General features: G+C 34.8%; 1 protein-coding gene across 2 annotated transcripts; it reads left to right on the top strand.

Annotated features, from left to right (window-relative positions):
- The first annotated feature begins 3,643 nt into the window (after nt 1–3,643).
- On the top strand, nt 3,644–23,615 carry APOH (apolipoprotein H). Of its 2 annotated transcripts, none has more exons than XM_001370192.5 (8): nt 3,644–3,795; nt 10,978–11,154; nt 11,896–11,992; nt 14,696–14,772; nt 16,835–17,023; nt 19,587–19,766; nt 21,619–21,816; nt 22,591–23,615. In XM_001370192.5, the coding sequence occupies exons 1-8, from the start codon at nt 3,732–3,734 to the stop codon at nt 22,644–22,646; spliced, it is 1,038 nt and encodes a 345-aa protein (XP_001370229.2). In that variant the 5' UTR covers nt 3,644–3,731; the 3' UTR covers nt 22,647–23,615. The 2 variants fall into 2 exon arrangements, with proteins under 2 accessions (XP_001370229.2, XP_007482827.2); XM_007482765.3 differs by having other exon boundaries at nt 3,660–3,758.

Raw genomic sequence — 23,615 nt, 5'->3', positions numbered from 1 at the left:
TGTGAGTGGAGAGATGAGGACCTGTAATAGAGATATGCCTGTCTTTTGTAATGAAAAGGCAGGTGTATAAAAAGAATTTGTGAGAACCTCTACTAGAAAAAAACTGTTTCATAATACACATTTTAGTGTATAAAGAGGAAATCAGAGTTCTAAGCAATGAATCTCAACAAGATTTTCTTGGTGACGACAGTCAACTCTGGATTTCTAAAAAAGTGGCACATTTAAATAGGTCCATCAAATGGAATAGCACATTTTTGGGGGCCTGAATACAAGTATATAAGTAGTTTTCAATAGACAGAATTTATAGGCAAAATTTTCTATCAAATGTCTGGTAGATATTGATCTGGGGCCCAACAATCTAAAATGTTACTAAATGTTTAATTTTGTGGTCAAAGTCTGTCCTTGTAAAGTAAATAAGAAAGTTACTGACCGTACCTGACTATAACATACAAATCAGGTAGAGACCTTGAACCCATAGTCAATGTCTTGTCTAAAAATTAGGACAAGGAAATATTTGTAAAATCTCTTGCAAAATACACTGTGAAGATCAATTTTATGGAGATAAGTAAAGGTGCATGCATCCACACAACAACTATTTATTCTGTTAACTGTCTATATATTGTGATTCATAGTACATCGCTCTTAACACAAAAATACAATATCTTTGCTATAAATATTTCTTCAATTTTAATGAAGCTGTGGCACACAGTGGCCTGGTAAAATGTCTTAGCAGACAGACTAAACCAGGTTGAGGGTAAACAACAGGCCTCAAACCCATTGATGAATTAGGGAGATATCTTTCCTATGCACATGAAGACTTCCTCCAGTAGAATAGGTGAGAATAATTTGTTCCAATGGCCATGAATGTAGCTGAGCAGATACTGGGGCGGGGGCACTTTGTGTTTTTTCAGACATCAAAGATAATAAGGTCATCCACTGCATCCTAGGCTATCACCTGTCATTTTGGCTTTTGTTTTATCACTGAACTTCAATCACTCTGGAAGAGAGAATAAAGCTGATGACTTCATCCAACTCTTTCCCACTTAAATCCAATTCATGCATGAGTCAAAATATTACCCTTTGATGTCATTGATCCTTTTGGAAACAAAGGATGAACACCTTTACTTTAGTATTTATACATTCTCTAACTGGTCAGGAAAATTATACTGCTCCATTACAGCAGAAGGCTTTCTTTCGGTTTTGATTTACATGGTCTATTTAATAACAGTCAGCTCCTCAGGTTAATGTTGGCATTTGTTCATTGTTGAACATTGAAAATAAAATATGTATTGATCTAACATTCAAGTTACACTTAATAATGCATCTCAAACTGAATATAAAAATTATTAGTCCCTTATAATGTTTGATATTAATCTTCAAAAAAGTCTAACTTGAGAAAAAACATATCTGAGAATCTGATTATTTGAGTTTTTAGATTGATTACTCAAACAACTATGACTTAGGGAAATTCTGAGGTGGTCCAACAATGGAGGAATTGATATAATCAGGCATAGTTCATGAGCACAATTCCCCTACCAAGCAACACTCTCAATTCATCTATTTTCTCTCCCAAGTGATTGTCTATGGCCAACACTCCCATGTTTTCATCTGTATCCAACGATAATTACTAATGAGTGCAAAAGGCTGGAGAGCTTTATCTTTTTCCTTTCCACAAAGGCCTGCTCTAATCTAGAGTCAGGTATGGAGTATGTTCCAAGTTCAATACTGAGTATGGTCTTTAATAAACCAAGTTAAACTGCCTTTTACAAACTCTTTGGTTCTATTCCACTTCAGTGCTCTGGGAGAAAATTGCTTAAGCTGAGATTAGGTCCACTTCTAGAATCCTTCTAAAACAGAAAGTGGAACTGTATTCAATGTACATTAAGAATTGGGTGTTGGACAAGTATTTGTTTCCTATTCACATAAGAAATGCTAAACACAAAACCCCACAAGCATACTTTGACAGAAAAGACATAAATCAGGATTCATTCATAATTACTGTGATGATACTCTCCCAGGAGGCTAAGGCTTCTCATCAGAACATGAAGCAGTCTGGGGGCTTGCTGAATTAACATTTTTACTTTTTACCTCAGCACTGCATTGTCCCCACAATATCTAGGTCTTCTGGCCAATCAGGTCAAAGATAAGGCTCTTCTTTTTTTGGGTGGTATTCTTCTCTCATACAAAAATTCCCCCTGCCTCCAGGTAACTCTGGCTAAGGAATCTAGAACCTCTGGGTCTCTCAAGCTTCTGAGGGCTTAGACACATCCATGTCAAGTTGGTTGTTTGGTCACTTACACTCAGGAAAGAAACAAAAACAGAGGCAATTAGGGCTTTCAGAACTAGTTTCCAGTTCATTTTGTCAGGAGATATTTCTTGCCAAATTCTCACAGCTGTGGAGTGGTCAGTATGGGTCAGAGGGAAACTTTAGGGAAGTTTCTGAGCTATATAATACCATCTTCAGGGCCAAAGGAAGAGGACAATAGGGGTAGAGCACAGGGCTTGAAATCAGGTAGATTATTCATGAGTTCAAATCTGGCCTCAGATACTAGCTGTGTGACCCTGAACAAGCCACTTAACCCTATTTGCCTCAGTTCCTCATCTATAAAAAGAGCTGGAGAAGCAAATGGTAAACAACTCCAGTATCTTTGCAAAGAAAATTCCGAATGGTGTCATGAAAAGTCAGACTGAATCAACTAAACCACAATGAGCCAATGCTGCTCAATTACCAGTAAAGGGAAGGTGCTGACCTCCCCAAAGTGCCCAAGCACTGAGCTAGTATATTTTGAAGACAGGAATAAGGTAGGGATGTCTGCAAATACCCCACTCAAACCCCACTTAAACATGTTCTCTCTCTCTCTCTCTTTCTCTCGCTCCCCCCCGCCCCCCCGCATTCAGATAATAGTAGGACAAAGATAAAAGTTCTAAGAAATGTTGAAGAGAAACAAGTAGGACATTGTCAAGATTTAATATAGGAAATGTGGAGAAAAAGGAGTCAAGGATGATCCCAGAGTTTTAAGTCTTAAGGATCAGGAAGACTATGAATGTATTGACAACAATGGAAAGACTGGGGGAAGAAGGAAAACTTAAGATGAGATGGTATCTATAAAAACCGTTTGGAAATCTTAAAGCAATATATAAATGTTAGCAATTATTATCAGTTTCAAGTGGCAATTGAATGTTCAAGTGGAGATATCCTGTAAAATCATAAAGTTAAAATGGACTTAAGTTTTTCCGTTCAATTCTCACTTAATCAATTAGGATAATGTAAAACTTTGTGATTAAACCAAGATCATCTGGCTAAATAGAGCAGAATGTAGGCTAGAAATTGGATCTTGGCTACCAGTTCGGTATTTTTTTCTACCCAAGCATGATGTCTTTCTGTGAAACTGGGAAGTATGAAAATGAAAATAGAATGGAATATCTGAGTTAAATAAGCATATTAGATGTTATTAGCATACATGCGGAAAGGATAAAAAGTTGTCTGTGTCAAGATCGAAGATGTTGTTGAAACAGAGAAAACATCAAAGATTTCACAATGAAACTATACAAATTATTGTAAATGATTAGAGAATACTAGATATGAGTTGTTTCCAAATATTGATACTTTATCTTTTATTTACAAAGGTCAAAGTAAGTGAAAATAGTTAATATTTAAGCACTTTCCTGTTTGCATCTTTCTTTTTAACAGAGAGAAGTCATTTCGGTTGCTTGTGTGAGAATCCTTCATCATGATTTCTCCTGTGTTAGCCCTGTTGGTGAGTTTTCTTTGCCATTGTGTGATTGAAGGACGGAGTAAGTATTTTTTATTTGCAAAATAATTAATAACTCAACTATTTAATACTTATAAAGGTTGAAGAAAATTTGATAAGTTCCTTTACAATATTGGTGTTAAGGGATAAATCTAATATTTATGTCATGGAATTACCATGCATTATTAAACTTTTATAACGTACAGATGGGAATAGAATTTGAAAATTGGTATATACAAATTTATATAATTACAAACATTTATTCTAGTGGAAATTTACCATGTTAATGACCTAATATACTGTTCAAATATGTTAAAACATGTCTCATAAAGCCTTCAGAATACTTGTCTTTTCTAATAAAATAGTTACATAGACCATGGTATGCTAGAATCTAAGAATGATGATCATTTAAATTTACCATTTATTTGCTTTCCTACTAGATAGAGGGCTGAACCTAAAACTGGGAAGATCTGAATTCGAATCCAACATCAGACAATTACTAACTGTGGTACGAGGCAAGTCATTTAACCTCTGTCTGCCTCAGTTTCCTCATTTGTAAAAAATGAGGTGGAAATAGCACCTATATTCAAAGATTATTGTGTGGACAAAATGAGATCATATTTATAAAACACTTTGCAAACTTTAAAAGAACCATAAAATGTCATTATTAATATTATTATAATTATTCTTTTTAATGAATGTATTCTAAAGCCGTCTTCTACAATGAAGTATATATTGTTAATATATACCTTAGGATCTTATTTACTTTTTCAACATTAATTCTACCTCACTTTTTGGAAGATGACTTCTGTTATTAAAGATGTTCTTGCCTACTCTCTATAAAATTCATAGGATCATGATTTTAAACCATCACCATCTCATTTTATAGATAAGGAAAAGTTAGAGACTGATATTTGCTCATGTTCACAAAGGTAAGTGTCAAAGACAGGATTTGAAGCCAGGTCCTCTTACATCTAGCTTAGGTGGTACAAGTGATAGAATACTATTGAATCAGGAGGATTTCAGTTCAAATCCAGTCTCATACACTTAATAGCCATGTGACTCTAAGGAAGTCACTTAGCTGGCATTTGCCTCAGTTTCTCATCTATAAAATGAGGACACACTGGAGAAGGAAATGACAAATAACTTCAGTATCTTTGCTAAGAAAACTCCATGGGCAAGATTCTATGGGGTCATGTAGAGTTAAACATGACTGAATGTCTGAACAACGACAATAACTCTGATGCCCAAGTCAACTTTCTTTCAACTGTTTTTTATTGTCTTCTCTTAGTTTATTGTAAAAGTAGTAGAAAAAATGATAAGAGAAAGTGGCAAGGAGAGTCCTTGGCAAAGCTGTAATTAGAGGAAAGATTTTAGGTTTTTCCTCTGTTCCTTTACTTTCCCCTCCAATGTATCCAGTGCCCTTATTCTTTTCCTGAGCTCCCGATGGCCACCCATTCCTGTGGCCTGCTCTCTCTTTTCAACAATTATATGCCATAAACCTTTTCTTTCTTCCTTCTTCCCTGTCAAAGTTTGTTTCATATTTTTAGAGTTTTTCTCTCCTTTCCAAATACCTAAGTCAAATAGAAATACTTATTGTTGATAAAGGAGTAGTATGATGAAGGAGTATATGATCCTTTCAAAGTATACATGTGTTTTTATGAGGCAATTTTCTAGAAATATTGACTTAAACTAAAGCAATATGTCCTTCGGGAATTTCAGGTTCTTGTGATAGTAGGATGAAGATACTTTTGGAAGCGTATGATGCAAAGGGCTCTATGTTCAGTGGTGCCACTTGCACATTTCTGGCTCCTACCACCCCTTTTTGCTTTCTAAGGTTTCCTAAATACCAGATATCTAATAGGAAGACCACAGGAATGTCCTTGGCCCCCTTGTCTTTTCTTCTTCCCTTATAATAGAATCCTGATCTTTTAGATAATTTAAGGAAAATTCAAAATAATACATGATGTATATAGTAGGAAAGTTTATAAAATAGTTGGAAAGGGTAGTGCCATAGGAGATCTTGATTTTGAGTAGTGTTGACTTGGATGACCAATTCTGCCCCTAATTGTGTGACTTCAGGCAAATCGTTAAACGATTCTCATTTTCCTCATTTATAAAATGAGGGTGTTGGTCTAAATAATCTTTGAGGCCCCTTCTAGATCTAAGTTTATAATCCTATAAAAATTCATATAATTTAATCTTTTATTTTCTTTTTTAAATAACTATTACCTTTGGCCTAGAGTTTATACTGAGTATTGATTCCAAGGCAGAAAAATGATAAGGACTAGGCAATTAGGGTTAAATGACTTGTCTAAGATCACACAGATACTTGAAAGTATCTGAAACCACTTTTACCCATGTCCTCCTGACTCTAAGCCTGGTGCTCTATCTAATCTTAATTCTAAGTACCAACTTGGAATACCGAGTCTACAAGTGGTATGGGGGAGTTAGAAGACCTGAGTTTGAGCCTTGGCTCAATACTCAGACATTCATGACCAAGGACAAGTCGCTTATAACCTCTATGAACTAAGTATCAAATCTAAGACAGAAAAGCAGTAAAGACTAGGAGACTAGAGTTAAGTGGCTTGCCTGGCACCACATAGCTAGGAAGTATCTAAATCCAGATTTGAACCCAGGTCCTTCTGAATTCAAGCCTTGAACCCTTCTATCCACTGAACTACCTATCTTCCCCCCCTTGTAATACTTTTAATTCATACTCCACAGAGTTGATACAAAGAAAGCCCTTTGTAAATCTTGTACCACTCTGTAAATGTTAGTAACTATATTTTGCTTACTCTTATCTAACTTCCTTCTGCCTGATTTTGACTGGGGAATATAAATTCTAGCTGTGTTTCTCTGGATTTGGCTTGCCACGATTGCTGAGTTTTGATCTTCTAGAATCAATTTGCCAGGGTATTCTTCCCACTCTACCATCTGTGTAATTAGAATCCGATACCCTAAAAACTGATACCCTAAAACCCAGCAGCCCACTTTCCTCACATTACATGCTGACTAGGGAGGATATAAATTTGGTGTAGCCCTGCCTCTTGCTCTCTTCTCTTCCTGTCTGGGTTTTGGTGGAACAGGCTTTTTAAGTAGGCAAGGAGAACTTAGTCACGTAGTCTTAATTTTGTTAAATAATTAGGTTTTTTAACTTCTATTTCCTTTTTATTCCTTCTACTTCAAGTGATTATTAATAAAGTCTATAAAATATAATTCTTAGAATGTTGGATATTAGTTTAAATCCTACATATATACATTTAGTTCTGAATTGTGTGATATGAGAGGCTAGGGCTTGGATAAGACGTTTCCAAGTACAACCCTACATACCTCTCTTCTTCACATATCCTCATTTTACAAACCTGTGTTAAATTTATGGTTGAACTGAACTATTTAATTTGTGGTCGCCAGGGATTTAATTTCTAAATCCCAAAATGAATTACTAAAGTAAAATATAATTTATGGTAGTTTATTTATAACAGAGAGAAAATATTAAGGAATGAGATAAAGGGAGAGAGAGCTCTGCTTCCTCAGAGCCAGGTAGAATCCTAAGGCCCTAATCAGGGAAAAGGAGTCTCAAGATGATGGGCCTTTCTTGGAGGTTCACACCTCCATAAAGGGCAAGGAAATCAGCCTTTACACTCACCAAGGCGACCATCTAAAAAGAAAGCAGTATGAGGTCTCCTGTATGAGCTCCTCCAGGGGTCAAGTTCCACAGCCAAGTGTCTTCACTCCAAGTCTGAGTGTCTGTCTCCAGTCTCTCCTCAAGTGTCTGTCTTCCCTCCAGCTCCTAGTGACTGTTCTTCACTCCAAGCCAGAGTGAGTCTCTTCCAGTCCAACTCTGAGTGACTGAATTGATCTTCAGTCCAAGTCCAAGTGACTGATTGATCCAATGTGTCCCTGTTTCTACTATTTAAAGACCTTTTTCTCTTGTATCACCACCCTTAAATTTTATATCTACCAATCACAGCAGATGCTCCTCTCCAGGACTGCCCACTCTTTCACACCTGGGTCACAGACACTCCCCACACACACACACACTCAATGTATAAAACGAGTGTTCATACCTTTTTGTGGTTAGTTCACACCTTTTTGTAGTTAGTTCACACCTTTTTATGGTTAAAATGGGTAGATCTACTTTAAGTACTTGTTTTATACTTTGGGGATTTAAATCTAAAAATAGACAAGTATTTACAATTTAATCTTCATGATAAAGGAAGAGCTAAGTACCTTCATTGTTACAATCAGGAGAGAGCTAAATCCAATCTTCTCACCTGGAGACATCTAGATATCCCAGTGGCCTGGACCTAGAGTCAGGAAGGCCCAATTCAAGTTTTGTCTCAGATACTTACTAGCTGTCTAAACCTAGATTAGCTCCTTAATCTTTGTCTTCCTCAGTTTCTTCAGATATAAAATGCTGATAATAATATTGCCTACTTCTCAAGGTTATTGTGAGGATCAAATGAAATAATATTTGTAATATACTTAGCACAGTGTACAGTAGGAGGTTAAAAATGCTTTTTCATTTCCTTTCTCCTTCATCAACTTCCTTCCCTCCTTCTCCTCCTCCTGGTCATCACCTGAGAGAATACCTTCTAAAAAGTTTCAGCAAGAAAGGAATCTCCATCAGCTCTCTCACCCTGGGTTTTAGGCAATAGTATGCTGATATATGTTTAAGTATTGACTCTGGGGGGAAATGTATGCATTATTATTTGCATTATTAACATTTCTCCATCATTTTCTTAAACCTAGACAATCAATAAAACAATAAATCAAGCCCTAATTTGTAGCAATGATCATTTATGAGGTATAAATGCTCACACTGAAAATTTAACATTCTGCTCTCTCTAGCTGGTTTGAGCTGGTTCCAGTATATTTGTGGTTCAAGCCTTCACGTGTCCCTCATTTCTTCCTTATATGGCTGCCTCTATGTTTCAATTTTCAACAGACCACTTCTCTCTCATTTTTCTCTTTCTCTTTTTTGGCAGTGGTATCCTAAAGTAAGTTCAACTAGTTCCTTGAAACAAATTTTACTAAATTTGCTGCCTTTCTCCCCAGTTATTTTTGGATAATTGACTATTAAAGGCTAAATGACTGTTGTTTTGCTACTTCTATCTGAGCAGTTATATATGACACTGGCTCCCACCAAGCATCACTGAACAGAGGTCGCCAACATTCTTTCTATAGCCCTCTTGTTTCCAGATGAATAATTTCTTTTCTTGCTCTGAACTAATACTTCAATGTAGGCCTGTCCCTAGCTCTTTGTTATTAGCTAAGCTTAGCTGGTAGAATCATTGTACATCATTATAGGTCTGGATTTTGAAAGACAGCATAAATTTAAATGTCAAATCTGTTTTTTGGTGCAGGGAGGGGGTGGATCCTAGATCTGTGATTTCATTAGTCTAGGGAACTCCTGATAAGGAAACTATCTATATCAATGCAAAATAGCAACCATTTTTCAATTTATATTCTTAGAGATTACCTTGGTCAACTGAGATGAAGGCATGTGAAGTTACCTTTAACTAACAGACCTCAACAAAGAGAAAATTTCCTGACTTATAGCCACCTTACATTATTTTTACATAGTCCCATGTAACTTTCGGGATGCATTTATATTAATATGCATTAATAGTGATCAGTTGATTATAATATAAAGGACTGTCTAACCATTTATCTCCCATAGAAGAATATAAGCTCTTTGCAGGAAGAAACTATTTTTTCCCTAGTATTCCAAGGTCTTATATAGAGCTGGTACATAAATGAGTATACTACTTTCTAAGACATTTTTCCTGTATTAAATTTGTTTTGCTCTATATTGATTTAGGCTTTACTACAACATAAATATATTATTAAGGGCACTTACTTAGGTAAAAAATTGTTTGAAGGATACATTTTTTTTCAGAGTGGGCATGAAAATCTCAGAACTTTTAACACTCCTCCCTAAAAACACTGTTTGTGAAGAAATCATTTCATACTTCATTTATTTGTTTGCAAGCAAATAAAAACCTAGACCACATCTCTTTTTTCCTTTCTAATGCTGGGCACTGAGTAAAATAAAGCTAACAGAAAGACAGTGGGACTTGATATTTATGTACTTTGTTTAATTTTTTTAAAGCATTACTGATATGTTTTTATATTACAGTAATTTTTGGATAAATCATGTTTCTTTATTAACCATACTCTTGTAACAAAGAAAGATAGTTAAAAACAACAACTACAAACAACAATCTAATAAAGTGATCAAATCTGGCAATCTGTGCAATATTCCATTTCTTTTTGTTTGTTTTAGTATTTTACTGTCTTTATTTTTTTATATTACAAATACTAACAGATTACTCTCACTTCAGAAGTCTCTTCTAACACACAAAAAAGTTAAGTAAAACTAATAATACAATGACCTCATCTGAAAGTGCGTTCAAAACTTAACATCCATAGTATCTTCCCTGTATTTAAAAAAAGAACAGAAACCTATTTTTCTCTTCCTCCTACTTCCTGTCCCATTGAGGAAAAAAGAAAAATAAATTTCTTGTAACAAATATGTTTAGTCAAGCAAAACAAATTCATTTGATGGTTGCACACAAAAATATGTATATCTCATTCTGTAAGCTAAGTTCCTCACTTTTTTGTAATGGATATGGTATGTTTCTTCAACAGTCCTGTGGAATCATATATTATTGTTGCACTGATCATACTTCTTACAGTTTTCAAAGTTGTTTATCTTTATACCATTGTTGTATAAATTATTCTGGTTCTATTCATTTTTATTCTTTAGTTTATAAGCATCCTTGCCTGGGCTCATTTTGTAATATTGATGTTAAAATAAAAATTGTTCTATTGGTTCTACTTGCTTCGTTCTGCATCACTTCTTCTAAGTCTTTTCATATTATTTTAATAATCATCAATTCTTCATTGCTTCTAGCACACATTTCTTCCAGAGTTCTTTCTACCAAAAGAATTGATATGTATTTTATCATCTCTTCTCCAGGGTCAAGATTATTCATTGCAATTTCTTGGGTTTTAATTTCAATTTTAGTTTCTCATTTCTTAGTTACATATATTATTTTCTTGGTTCTTACTTCTACCTTCCACTTATATTTCCACTTACTTCCACCATACATCAATTTGTAGTTCTTGCCATACTTTTCTAATTCTTCCTATTCCCATATTTTGCTTTTAAAAAGTAAATGTAGAGGTTCTACTGAAAGTTCTTGCTTTGTTTCAGATTGTCCAAAGCCACAGGAGTTACCATTTTCTACAGTTGTTCCATTAAAATGGAGTTATGAACCAGGGGAACAAATTTTGTATTCTTGCAAGCCTGGTTATGTGTCGAGAGGTGGAATGAGAAGATTTATATGCCCTCTCACGGGAATGTGGCCCATCAACACCCTGAAATGTCAACGTAAGTCAGCTCTAGGTTATATCATCTTTCCCCAACTGGAATGCAGGGGAATCTTTGGGACCCATTATGGGTTTCTGTGGGAGTGTTCAGACCCAACCAATACTGTAGAAGTTAAAGGAATGACAATGAACAAGAACTAAAAAAAGAAATTTGGTAGAAAAAAATTATGCTTATTTGGGAACAGGAAAGATTAACCTGGAGATATTGTGACAGTACAAGATAAGATTTCATTACAAAACATAAAGGAAGGGGAAAACATTAATAAGAAATGAAAAAATGATACCTTAAATTCAACTTAATTAATGCCAAATGGGTGCAAAGCAGGAAGAAGTTACTGAGGCAATATTATATACCATTGTGCTTTTGCATTGAAATGAGAAAAGGTATATTTGAAACAAGTTTGCAACTTTTGAACTATTGTTCGTCCTTACTATTCTCCATTAGCTTAAAATAAATTCCTTAGGTTGCATATGCAGTACAGATAATACAATCAAGTAAGTCCAGTATTTTTGATAATGTGTGTAGTCAGATAAATTTATCCAGACCATCTCTGTGGCAATCTAGGTCAATAAATAAGTACTCAAAAGTTACAATAGAAATTGTTCTGTGGTCTGGTAATTTTGGATACATGTCCTTTTGACAATCTATTAAACTTATTTTATAAAAAATACTTATACATTAGATTTTTAAATGGAAAAGTCTATGAAAGTATATTAATTTTTGCTATTTTTCAAATTACAGCAAGAATATGCCCTTTTGCTGGAGTTTTAGAAAATGGAGTTGTGCGCTATACAACCTTTGAATACCCTAATACTGTGAATTTTACTTGTAATAAAGGGTAAGATTTTCAACTAGAGATTTAGAGTTGGAAGAGACCTCAGGGGTTATCTGGACCAATTCCCATATTTTAGAGATGAGGAAATTGAGTGCAAAAGAGTACTTTGCCCAAGGGCAAAGAGATGGTAAGTGGCAACATCAAGATTTGAATTCTGTGGAATAAATTAGTTAAGTAAAAGGTTCATTTCTATATTCTTCAAATAGAGCAAGGGCGGGGGAGCATATTGAGTGTCTCAAATTAAATTTCTACTGATTCATCTCATTTTTGGATTAATCATTTGCCATTTATGGGCTTCTTGTTCTGTCTTTTTGTTGTATTACTTATAAAGGTAAGAATAGTGATTAAATATTCTTTGCTGAACTAGTTTCTCTACTAAATTAAAAAATAAGTGTAAGAAGATTATGATTTCTAGAAGATATCATTATTAGATTTAATTTTCCTATTTCTAAAATACTGAATTCTGGAAGAGGTAGAGTTAAAACAGTAAAACAACACAAGGATTTCATTTAAATTCTTAGTGAAGTCTCAATAATAGGGTTCAAGAATAAAAGATTTTAGGAATGAATTGAAGAAGTGAGGCAAATAAGATTGCCTTGCTTATAGAATAGGGAAAGTAAGTAGCAAATTCTGATGGGGAGAACAATGAAGATGTGCTCATAAATTTTTATAAACTGGAGCTCCAAAAAAAGTATGTGTGATCTGTTTTTAATAATAATTTGCATTATTAATATTTTCTGAATTATTAATACATTATTATTCAAATATATGTATTTATATTTATCATTATTAACATCTGAGGTTGAATTAAAATCTGATCACAGATACTAGTTGCAAAGCCGTAGGCAAATCACTTAAATGTTGTCAAATGGGGGTAATGACAATACCTCTCAAGCACTGTTGTGAGGATCAAATGAGATAATAATATATGTAAGCGTCACTTAGCATAATGTTATGAAAAGTGTAGGTGCTAAATGTTTGTCCTCTTCCTTTCCTTTTCTCCACACTTTTTTTTTTGGCTAGCCAATTAAAAAAACAATAGATCAAGACCTAGTTAATTTGTGGCATTTGCTGATTTCTGGGGCACAAATGCTTATATTGAGAATTTAACAATTGGATCCCCTGAGCCTGTTCAAGATGATTCCAGCATGCCCTTATCAATGAGGAAGAACAGAACCTATTTATTTTTCACATAGTCAAACATAACCAGTAAGAAGGCATTTATTTGCTGCCTACATGTCAAGTCAAGTATTTGAGATTTTGTTGGTATTGTACTCCCTCTTGATAAACATCATGATCCCTCTATAATTTAGTATTTGAGAATACTAAATTAATCTCAGCTAAAGATTGACCTTCTAAGGGAAGCCTTTTCCAGTTCCTCTTAATCTTAATGCCTTCCCTCTGAGGTTGTATCCAGTTTTCTAAGTACTTACCTTGTTTGTGTATACTTGTGTGCACTTCCTCTCCCACAATAGAATGTAAGTTCCTTGAGGACAGAGACTGTTTCTTTTTATCTCCAGCACTTAGTACCTTGCCAAGATCCTTCATCTCTAAGCATATCATCCTATAATCTTGTATGTTTTACTTTTCAAGCAGTGATACTGTGATAACACTGTCCTTAAGAATAAATATTGACAGTAGATCTTTGATTCAAAATAGAGGTGAAGGAACACTATGAGGCAAACAGTTCTTTTATCTGATCAAAGACTTTTTAGTGTCACCATTCAATGAATTCATGAGCCTGTTGATAACTGACCAACCCAAAGAAAGTTCTAATGCCAGGAAAAAAAAATATGAATAGCAAACTTTGAGTCAAAAATACATTTTCTTTTATATATTGTTAGTTTCTTCCCCAGAAAATGAATAGCAAAGATGCTAGGTTTGATTCTTGTCCTTGCTCCTGGGAAGAAGGGGGCTATCATAGCATTTTTCCCTTTCTGGGGTGTTCAGATTTGTGATTTCATCAGTAAAGGACTAGGTGGTACATTGGAGCCAATAGAGGAAATCCAACCTTGGACACTTATCTGTTATGTGACCCTAAGCAAATAATTTAACCTATTTGCCTCAGTTTCATCTAATGTAGCATAAAAATGACAATAGCACTTACTTCCCAGAGTTGTTAAGAAGATTCAATGAGAAAATATTTGTAAAGCACTTAAGAGAGTAACTGGCACAGAGAAGGCTTAAGCTTAATAAGTGCTTCTCTCCCTCCCCCCCCCCCATTTCCTTTGTATGGGAACTCCCTCCACTAATTCAGATCAGCACCTTTGCCACTTAAAGTTTTAGAGCTGGAGCATTGAGAGATTAAGTGACTTGCTCATTTTGGCATAACCAATATGTTTCAGAGGTAGGTCATTCTGAATATTGAGTTGAACATACTGTCCATCATTTGCACTTTCTGATGCATAAAATAAGCAATTAACATTGCTAGTGGTTATAAATGGGAAATTCTGGATGATTATTCCATCAGAAATATCATCATCTTGTTCCTTAGTGACTTGTCTATGGCATGAGAATTGTGCTTCCTCCATTTCCCATTTCTCATGACAATTTATTCTGTTTGCTGATATGCTGAGACCCTTACTGTAGGGCAAGCAAATTGCTCATTTGGAAATGGTATATTTTCCCTTTCATGTCTGGAAGACACTTATGATCTGTTAGAATAAATTATCTCATTCCACAATGTAACAATTTCCCCATTTTCAGATTTCATCTCAATGGGACTGCTTCTGTTAAGTGCACAGAAGAAGGAAGATGGAGTCATTCCCTACCCATCTGCTCTCGTAAGCATCTAAAGTTCCCTTGAATTCTCCTTTCCTGGCTCAGAGGAGTGCAACAAAGGGATGCCTTTAGAACTATAAATGGAAAAAATCTTTTCTCTACAGCTGGGATTTTTACCTAATTTAGAATAGAGAATGCCTTTATTAGAATTGGTGGTTGCTAGGATTGGTACTTCCAATATTTCTATAGAGCTTTTTACAATTGTCATTGTGCCTCTGGGGCGGTTGATATTATATAATTAGCAGTATTCTGGGGAGCATCCAGGGTTAGGTCCAATCCCATTCCATATTGGGTCTTGCCTCTATCAGGGATTAGGATTTAGCATTCATACTTCTCTCCAGGAAATGTTGCAACAGTAATTGCAGATAGGATACTGTTTCAGGGCACTGAACAGGAGGAAACATTTTCAAGCCCCTAAAATTGTGGGTTTATGTAAATCTAATATGCTCATCTGTAGGGCATACAAATTATCTGGCAAAATAAGAATTATTCTTCACATATGAAGTATTTATTTAATGTAGTGAATAGAATGCTAGATTTGTGATCAGGAAGACATCGGTTCAATTGTGCCTTAGACATTTATTGGGAGACCTGGGCAAGACATTTAAATTCTTTCAGTTTATAAAGTCCTCATGTGTAAAAGGAAGATAATAATAGAACCTAATTCTACTGAGAGAAAGTGAATAACACATATAAAGTGAACCTTACCAGCTAGTAATTATTATTATTGCATGTTAGATGAGATCTATCTCAACTAAGGGAAGTGGAAGCCACATCAAATGCCAGGAGCATATTATTTAAAGCATACAAAAACAACAACTGATATCTTAAATCCCACAATACACAACAGATCAGTTAGAGTTTGATTAATCACTTTTAAAAAATTATCTGTAAGGGGAATCTAGGTGACTCAATGGATTAAGTGTCAGGTCTAGTGATAGGAGGTCTTAGGTTCAAATCTGGCCTTAGTATTGATTCTAAGATACCATGTAAGGTTTTTTTTTTTTAAGAACATTGCCCACTGAATTTACCCGCTATGTGCCAAGCACTGTGCCAAGTACTGAAGATACAGAGAAAGGCAAAAGATTGTTTCTGTTTAAGATAGAGGTACCCTCAAAGGTAATGGAGGAATTAGGACGATTTGGAAGAAAGGTAATAAATTTAGTTCAGGACTTACTGAGTTTAAGTTATCTATGGGGCATTCAATTGGAGGTGACTAATAAACGATTGGACATATGAAAATGAAGATCAGCAGGGATATTATTTGAGAATCCTCAGCATAGAGATGATAACTGAATCCATGAGAGTTGATGAGATCACAAAATGAAATAGTATATAAGATAAAGAAAAGATGGCTCAGGACAGAGCTTTGGGGGACATCCACAGTTAATGGACATGATCTGGTTGAGGATCCAGCACTCTATCCATTGTGCCACTTAGCTGCCACATGGTAACCATTATTATTTTTGTTATTATTATTTTGAAACGGGGCTTCCCTATCTCACCATGCCTAGGAACTCAGTAGCCACTTATGAGTCCAAGATTATTGTTGCATGGAAACATTAATCTGTTCTGTTTCCAACTTGGATTAACTTGCTCCTCTTTAGGCTACATGGTAGCCTTTCCTCTCATGTTTCTGGGGACTTTCTATATTGGTGCTAGACTTGAATGGTCATCCAATTGACTTTTGCACTACTGAAGTTCAGAAATCCCAAGCTAAAGCAATCCTCCAGCTACAGTCTCTCCACTAGCAGAAATTATAGGCATGTGCCACCATTCCTGGCTCCTAATTATAACATAGGATCCAGGTGTTATAATTCACTGGACTTTGGTGTTGGAAGATCCACTATTTAACATAGTTTGGATTTTTAAATATATTTTAATTGAGTCCTATAATTTTATATTACTTTAAAGATTAGTTTTAGCTCACAATTGGAAACTTTTTTCTCTCAACACTGTGATTTACTTTTATTTTCACTTTATTTCTATCTTTGCTTTTTTGAAGGGATCAAGATTTTAAGATTCAATTAGTCATTTAGAAATTGTGATATTTTCTTTTTTCAGCTATAACTTGTCCTCCACCATCCATACCTAATTTTGCCACACTAAAACTGCATGGGACTTCAGCTAAAAACATCTCCTTCTATCAAGACACAGCAGGCTTTGACTGTTTGCCCCATTATGCAATGTTTGGGAATGACACAATTACATGTACAGAAAATGGAAATTGGACTGAACTACCAGAATGCAGAGGTAAGTGCAACAATAAGCCAAAATAATTATTTTATTGGTCAGGAATGTATCTTACATTTTGAGAAAACTCATTGCCAAATATTTATCACCACATACCTGGGTCAATTGCAAGAAGTATTTATGAAGGCAGCAATAAGCAAGATTTGGCAATTAGATATGTGTAGTGAGGGAGCCTGGGGAAGCCATGATAATTGAAAGTTATTAACTTGAATTCCTAGAAAGATGGCAGTGCCTTCAACAAAAATAGGGAAGGTTAGTGGGGGAGGTACTTTAAGAGGGGGAAATAATGAATTCTGTTTAGGACACATGAAGTATAAGATGTCTACAGTCATCCATTTTGCAATGTCCAATGGGCAATTGATAGTACAGTACTGAGACTGAGGAGAGAGACTGGGATTGGATATATAGGTCTGGAAATCATTTCCATAGAGATGAGAGTAAAATTCATTAGAATTGATTAGTCAGGTAGAAAGCAAACTAGAAGAAAGCAGTTAAAAAGAACTCAGAAAGTAGAGAGTGTTTAGGAAGAAGGGTATTTAAAGAGAGGGTGTTCAATGTAGTAGATAGGCAGTGAAGGATGAAGATTAAGAAAAGACCATCCCAATTGACAATTGACAAGAAAAAGCAGTTTCAGGTGAGCAATGAGTATGGAAACCAGTTTGCAAAAGGGTGAGGAGTGAGTAAAAGGAAAGAAAATGTAGACAGTGAGTGTAACAGCAGATTTATTGAGGAAGGGATGAGTAATGTAGTATAGATAAGTGGTTATAGGGTCTTGTGAAGGGTTTTTATTTTGTTTTTATTTATATCAATAAGGGATATTTGTGCATGATTGAAGGCAGTTGGGAAAGAACCAGTTAATAGGAAAAGGGTGAAGACTCAAGGAGTGGTGGGGATAGTGACTGAGAATGAATGGGATCAAGTACATAAGGAGATTTGTCTTAGAAAAGAGAAGGGTTACCTCTTTGTCAAAGACTGAATGAAGAAAAGGAGAAAAAATACAAGATCATGTCAAGGAGTTTTGAGATAAGAATGGAATATGGAACTCATAAGAAAACCTCAATTTTCTCAGATCAGCTGAGAGGGTTGGGGAAGAAGACACAGGAGGCTTGAGGAAGGAAAAGGAGGTAGCTATAGCGGGGAGTGAACTATGGAATCAATCAATTAGGGAAGAATAAAAGGATTATTTGTTGCAGCCCAGTTGATATTGGGTAATATGAATTTCCCAGTCAACATAGGAAACTGATCCTGAATAAGAGTAGAGGAGACTTAAGATGAGAGTAATTCATGGCTGAAATTTGGCAAGAAAAGAATAGGGCAAGAGGCCAAAGAATTCTAGAGGAGAAAGCAATATAGAGTTGAAATGGCTAATTATTAGTTTATAGTTGGAGCAAAAGGAAAGTGAAATCAGAGTGGGCATCATGGCCCCAGAAAATACTGAAATAGGTAGAAGAGAGGTAAAGTGTAGAAAGAGGTAGAATGAACAGAAATTCCGGGTAGGTAAGTAAATATCAGAGTTTCTAATTATGGAAGTGGATTGTTTATGTATAATAAAAAGATCTAGTATACTTCCATTCCTATGTGTGCCTGAAGTGGAGTGAAGCCTTGGTTGGACTTTGAAATATATGCTTTTATTTCTAAGAAAAGTTAAATTCTTTTCAAATATTTATTGTGAAAAATCTATCTAATGACTCCAGAGCAGAAATAGCTGTAGGTGTAAGGGTCTTGTGTTTATAAGGACCAAGACCAATAAACTCAGTGAGTGGAACTCATTAACTAAATATTTATTGAAGGCTGATCTTGATGGAGTTAGGGTACCAAAGGGCTACTTGATTATATACTTAACTGTAGGATTCATATAGAATGAGAACACCAACAAGAATTTGTTCTGTTATTTCTAAACTAAATAATGATGTTGTGGGAAAGGTTGGAATATATTAATAGATCTATTATATTTTTATTTTCTTATTCAAGAGAAGCAGGATGTGATTTTTTTTTCTTTTGGAAAAAAGTGCCATAAAGATTGTTAGCAGCTACATATAATTTGTAATAAATGCCTTGTAATTCAACTGGTTTGGCAGATGGTCAATAATTATCACAGATTTTTAAATGTTTTTAAAATAACATCACTAGAGGCCCTTGAAGAGGAAAGAAAATAAATTATTTTTGCTTTTCAAATGGGCAGAGGTACACAGAGGAATACACAAGGTCATAGGAATGTGCTGGAGTCAACTCATATTGGCTCATGAGAGTCAGTTGTTAAATTTCTAGCATTCCCACCTCAGAAGTTAGTAAATGCTATACATTAGGACTTTATTAGTTGTTCTATCACTTGGCTAGCCACCAAAAAAAGTGATGGAAATTGTTAATATTGCAGATTTACTTTAAAAGTATGCCATGTTTATTTTTTTCCCCTAAGAGAGCTTTGTTAAACATTTGCTGGTATATGGCTATCTATCATAAAGATTTAAAATTTAAAACTCGTAATACTGATCATCCATTATAAACCATAATTGCATTGTTGTCTCTTTCTCTTTAACAAATATTTCTGTGTATATATTTTCAGAAGTAAAATGTCCATTTCCAACAAGACCAGATAATGGATTTGTAAACTATCCTGCAAACACTGCACTTTATTATAAAGACAAAGCCACTTATGGCTGCCATGAGACATATGCCCTAGATGGACCAGAAGAAGTAGAATGTGGAAAATTTGGTACCTGGTCTGCATCACCAACATGTAAAGGTATGGAAATGGATTATGTATCATGGAAATTCCTTTAAAAAAAAAGAAACACCCCTTACTTTCTATCTTAGAATCAATACTGTGTATTGGTTCTAATGCAGAAGAGTGGTAAGGGCTAAGCAATGAGGGTTAAGTGACTTGCCCAGGGTCATACAGCTAGAAAGTGTCTGAGGCCAGATTTGAACCCCGGGTCTCTAGGTCTGGTTCTCAATCCACTGATCCAACTAGCTGCCCCCTGGAAATTCTTTGGAATTATCTTTACATGCCATATAATTTGTACTATAGTCATGCAATGGCTACTAATGATTACTGTCCTATGCAATAGTAACTGTATTTCACATGATGACTTCATATGAAGGAAATTTGCTTGGGATTAGACTTGGCATATATATATATATATATATATATATGTGTGTGTGTGTGTGTGTGTGTGTGTGTGTGTGATGAGTGTTGGAATGTATGGTTCCAGGTAAGGTTAGGAGATCCTTCCATGCTAAAAAAGACTTTAGGTATAACTGTGGCAACAAACTAAGCCTACCTATGGAAGAACACATCACCAGGAGGATAGTCACTTGCTGATGGATTAATTTTTTCCAGCTATCATAACCTATGAAACAAAAATACAAATTGGCCATTTGTTTTCTCTGTCCCTCTTTCTCATCTGCAGTGATAGTGGTAGAATGACAGGGCAATTAGAGGGTACTAAGAATCACATTTTTTAGATCATCTATAAATTTTAATTTAATTATTGACACTTTGAAAGTGAAATTTTTGCCACATGATACTGTCAGGAGTGAAAAGAGTAGAACCAGGAGAACATTATACATAGAGATGGACACATTGTGGCACAATTGAACATAATGGACTTCTCTACTAGCAGCAATGTAATGATCCAGGACAGTTCTGAGAGACTTAAGAGAAAGAATTCTATTCACATCCAGAGAAGGAACTATGGGAGTAGAAACACAGAAGAAAAGCAACTGCTTGATCACATGAGTTGATGAGGATACGATTGGCGATATAGACTCTAAACAATTACTCTAATGCAAATATTAATAACGTGGAAATAGGTCTCCATCAACGATACATGTAAAACCCAGGGAACTGCTTTATAGCTTACAGGAATGGGGAGGGAGGAGAGGAGGAAAAGAACATGAATCATGTAACTGTGGAAAATATTATAAATTAATCAATTAAATAAGCAAATTTAAAAAATAAAACATAAAATATACTGCTGGTGGGGAGATGAATCATATCACTCTTGCATTTTGATTAAACAAAACCATAGGAAATATAGGATAGAAAGAGAAGATGAGCTGGTCATATGGTGACAACAAAGGATCACAAGTGATCATTCAGTGTACTCTACTATTACCTTTAACATGTCAAGAAAAATGAAGAGAGGCCTTTATTACTTTAGGTGAACCTTCTGTGGTGAATTTATAGGGGGAAATGGACAAGATTAGCCAAGAATAAACAGGCATATGTGAGTAACAATCTAAATCAAAGGAAGGATCTTTCAAAACGATAGACTTCAGATCTATTTGAACACTTTATTATATACTAAATATAGTCTAACTTGTGTTATTGTTATTTAATACTAGAATATAAACTCTTTGAAGGTAGGCACTGTTTTTCATTTTTGTATATTACAGCACAGTGCCTTCCTAGAGTATGAATTGATTAGCAGAAAATAACAAGAATTTCATCATGTGAATTATTGGTGACATTGAATTTAATACTTTCTCCAGTTCACTTCATGGACGACCCATAATATGCACCCTCCCCAAGGGAAATTTTCACCAAGCATTCTATAATTTGATTAAATATTCACAAATCTTCTTTCTTCCAGCATCTTGTAAAATTCCTGTTAAAAAAGCTACTGTGTTATACAAAGGCGAGAAAGTGAATATCCAAGACAAACTTAAGAATGGAATTCTGCATGGTGAAATCATTAGTTTCTTCTGTAAAAATAAAGAAAAGAAATGCAGTTATACTGAGGATGCACAGTGTTTAGATGGGAATCTTGAAATTCCCAGCTGCTTCAAAGGTGAGTTTAAAAGCTTAAGCTTTAAGGAAGAAATCACAAATTACTCAGTGTTCATTTCTTTTTGTCTTTGACTCTAGTGAGCTAATGATAATATTATCATTTCTTTGGTACATGGCCTTAATGGGATAGCTAAGTGATACAGTGGATAAAGTGCTGGGGTCTAGAGTCAGGAAGACTCTCTTCCCAAGTTCAAATCTAGCATCAAATACTTATTAGCAAGGTCCTGTTTATTTTTTTAAATACTGTTTTTTTTGGCCTTAATTTCCTCATCTGTCAAATGAGCTAGAGAAGGAAAACACTGTAGTATACTTGCAAAAAACAAAACAAAACAAAACAAAACACCAAATAGAATTGTGAAGAGTCAGAAATAATTGAAAAGTGACTAAACAACAATTGCTTGTCACATTTCGTAGTGAATAATTCCATCCCTCTCTCCTTATTTACATTCCTTATTAACCCAGTGGGCATACATGTGTGCATGTGTATGTAGGCTGAAGCCCTAGCTCTCAAAGTTACCTAGATTCTCTTATTTCTTATCCTGAATCTATAGAACTATTTGCTACATTTTTTCTCTCAACTTAAACAAAGTAACTTCATTCAAGGATCAAAATCATCTTATGTGACTTAAATATACATATACATATATATATAAATTTTGTTTATGGATATATATATATATATATACATATATATATAGTTTGATCTTGTTAGGAAGCTCTCTTAAGAACTGTACATTTCACTTATAGTAATCATCTTTTTTTTTTCTTTCAACAGAACACAGTTCTTGGGCTTTCTGGAAAACAGATGCATCAGACAGAGAGCCATGCTAAAGTTGTTCACAAATTCAGAATTCAGTATGAAATATTTGTATCCCTTAAAGTAAAAGTTGGAGGGAAAAAATACCCAAGTTGTCTGTTAAATTCTTTCAGCTCTTCTAAAACTTTTTAGTGACTCGAACATCTGGAACACCATCATTTTCATAATGGTGAAGTAGACAGTGGAACCACTGTTCAGTATAGTTCAATTTCCCAGCTCTGTTCTGTTATTTCAGAAAGACTTGACCTCAAAACTCCAGATAAATGAAGTATAAGTGGCTTTTAGCTTGAATTGTCTATGCATTTTCCTTAAGTCTCTATTATGTAATATCCCAGAGAATCTATTAAGCAGTAAATTGGATAGACAGGCTATAATTAAATACAAATATTTTATATTTAACAATTAATAATGTAATGATTGTAGTTGTATTCAAATATATTTTGCAGAGTTTATATTTCATCTACTGTGAGGTGTTCTGAGTAATTCTCATAAAGCTATATTCACCTATAGTCCCAGACCAAGAACGAAATTACTTAATTTACTTTTAATAGAATTAGGTTGGACTCTGTTCTGTTTCTGTATTCTGTAACAAATTTGAGGGCCATTTTTTATGTAGCCAGGTTGAAGATGGCTGGGTGTTATGTTCAGGATAGTCACCTGGACAAAGCATATCACGTGGCTCTCACTACTGATGCCTTGTTCATAGCTAAAGTTTTTCTTGCAGTTCAAGAGCAGTCAGGCACATGGATAGGCTTGGAGATGAATAAAATTGAAGAAATTCTCTCTGTGACTCATCATCACTTCAGCCTGATCTGAGGAAAATCTCTTTTCTTTTTTGGGTTCTCTCTCTCTCAGTCTCAAATAGCATACATATTGTTTTGGACTGAAATCATTGTTACTGCCCCTATTCTTTAACAATGGCTCTGATAACACAGAAATACAAATAAGCATTTAAATAAACAAGCTTTCTGGTTGTGATGGTT

Source organism: Monodelphis domestica, chromosome 2, assembly GCF_027887165.1.
Source record: "Monodelphis domestica isolate mMonDom1 chromosome 2, mMonDom1.pri, whole genome shotgun sequence".
In the NCBI taxonomy this organism is placed as follows: Eukaryota; Metazoa; Chordata; class Mammalia; order Didelphimorphia; family Didelphidae; genus Monodelphis; species Monodelphis domestica.
Note: the sequence above shows the minus strand (reverse complement) of the source record. Positions and strands in the feature narration are given on the sequence as shown.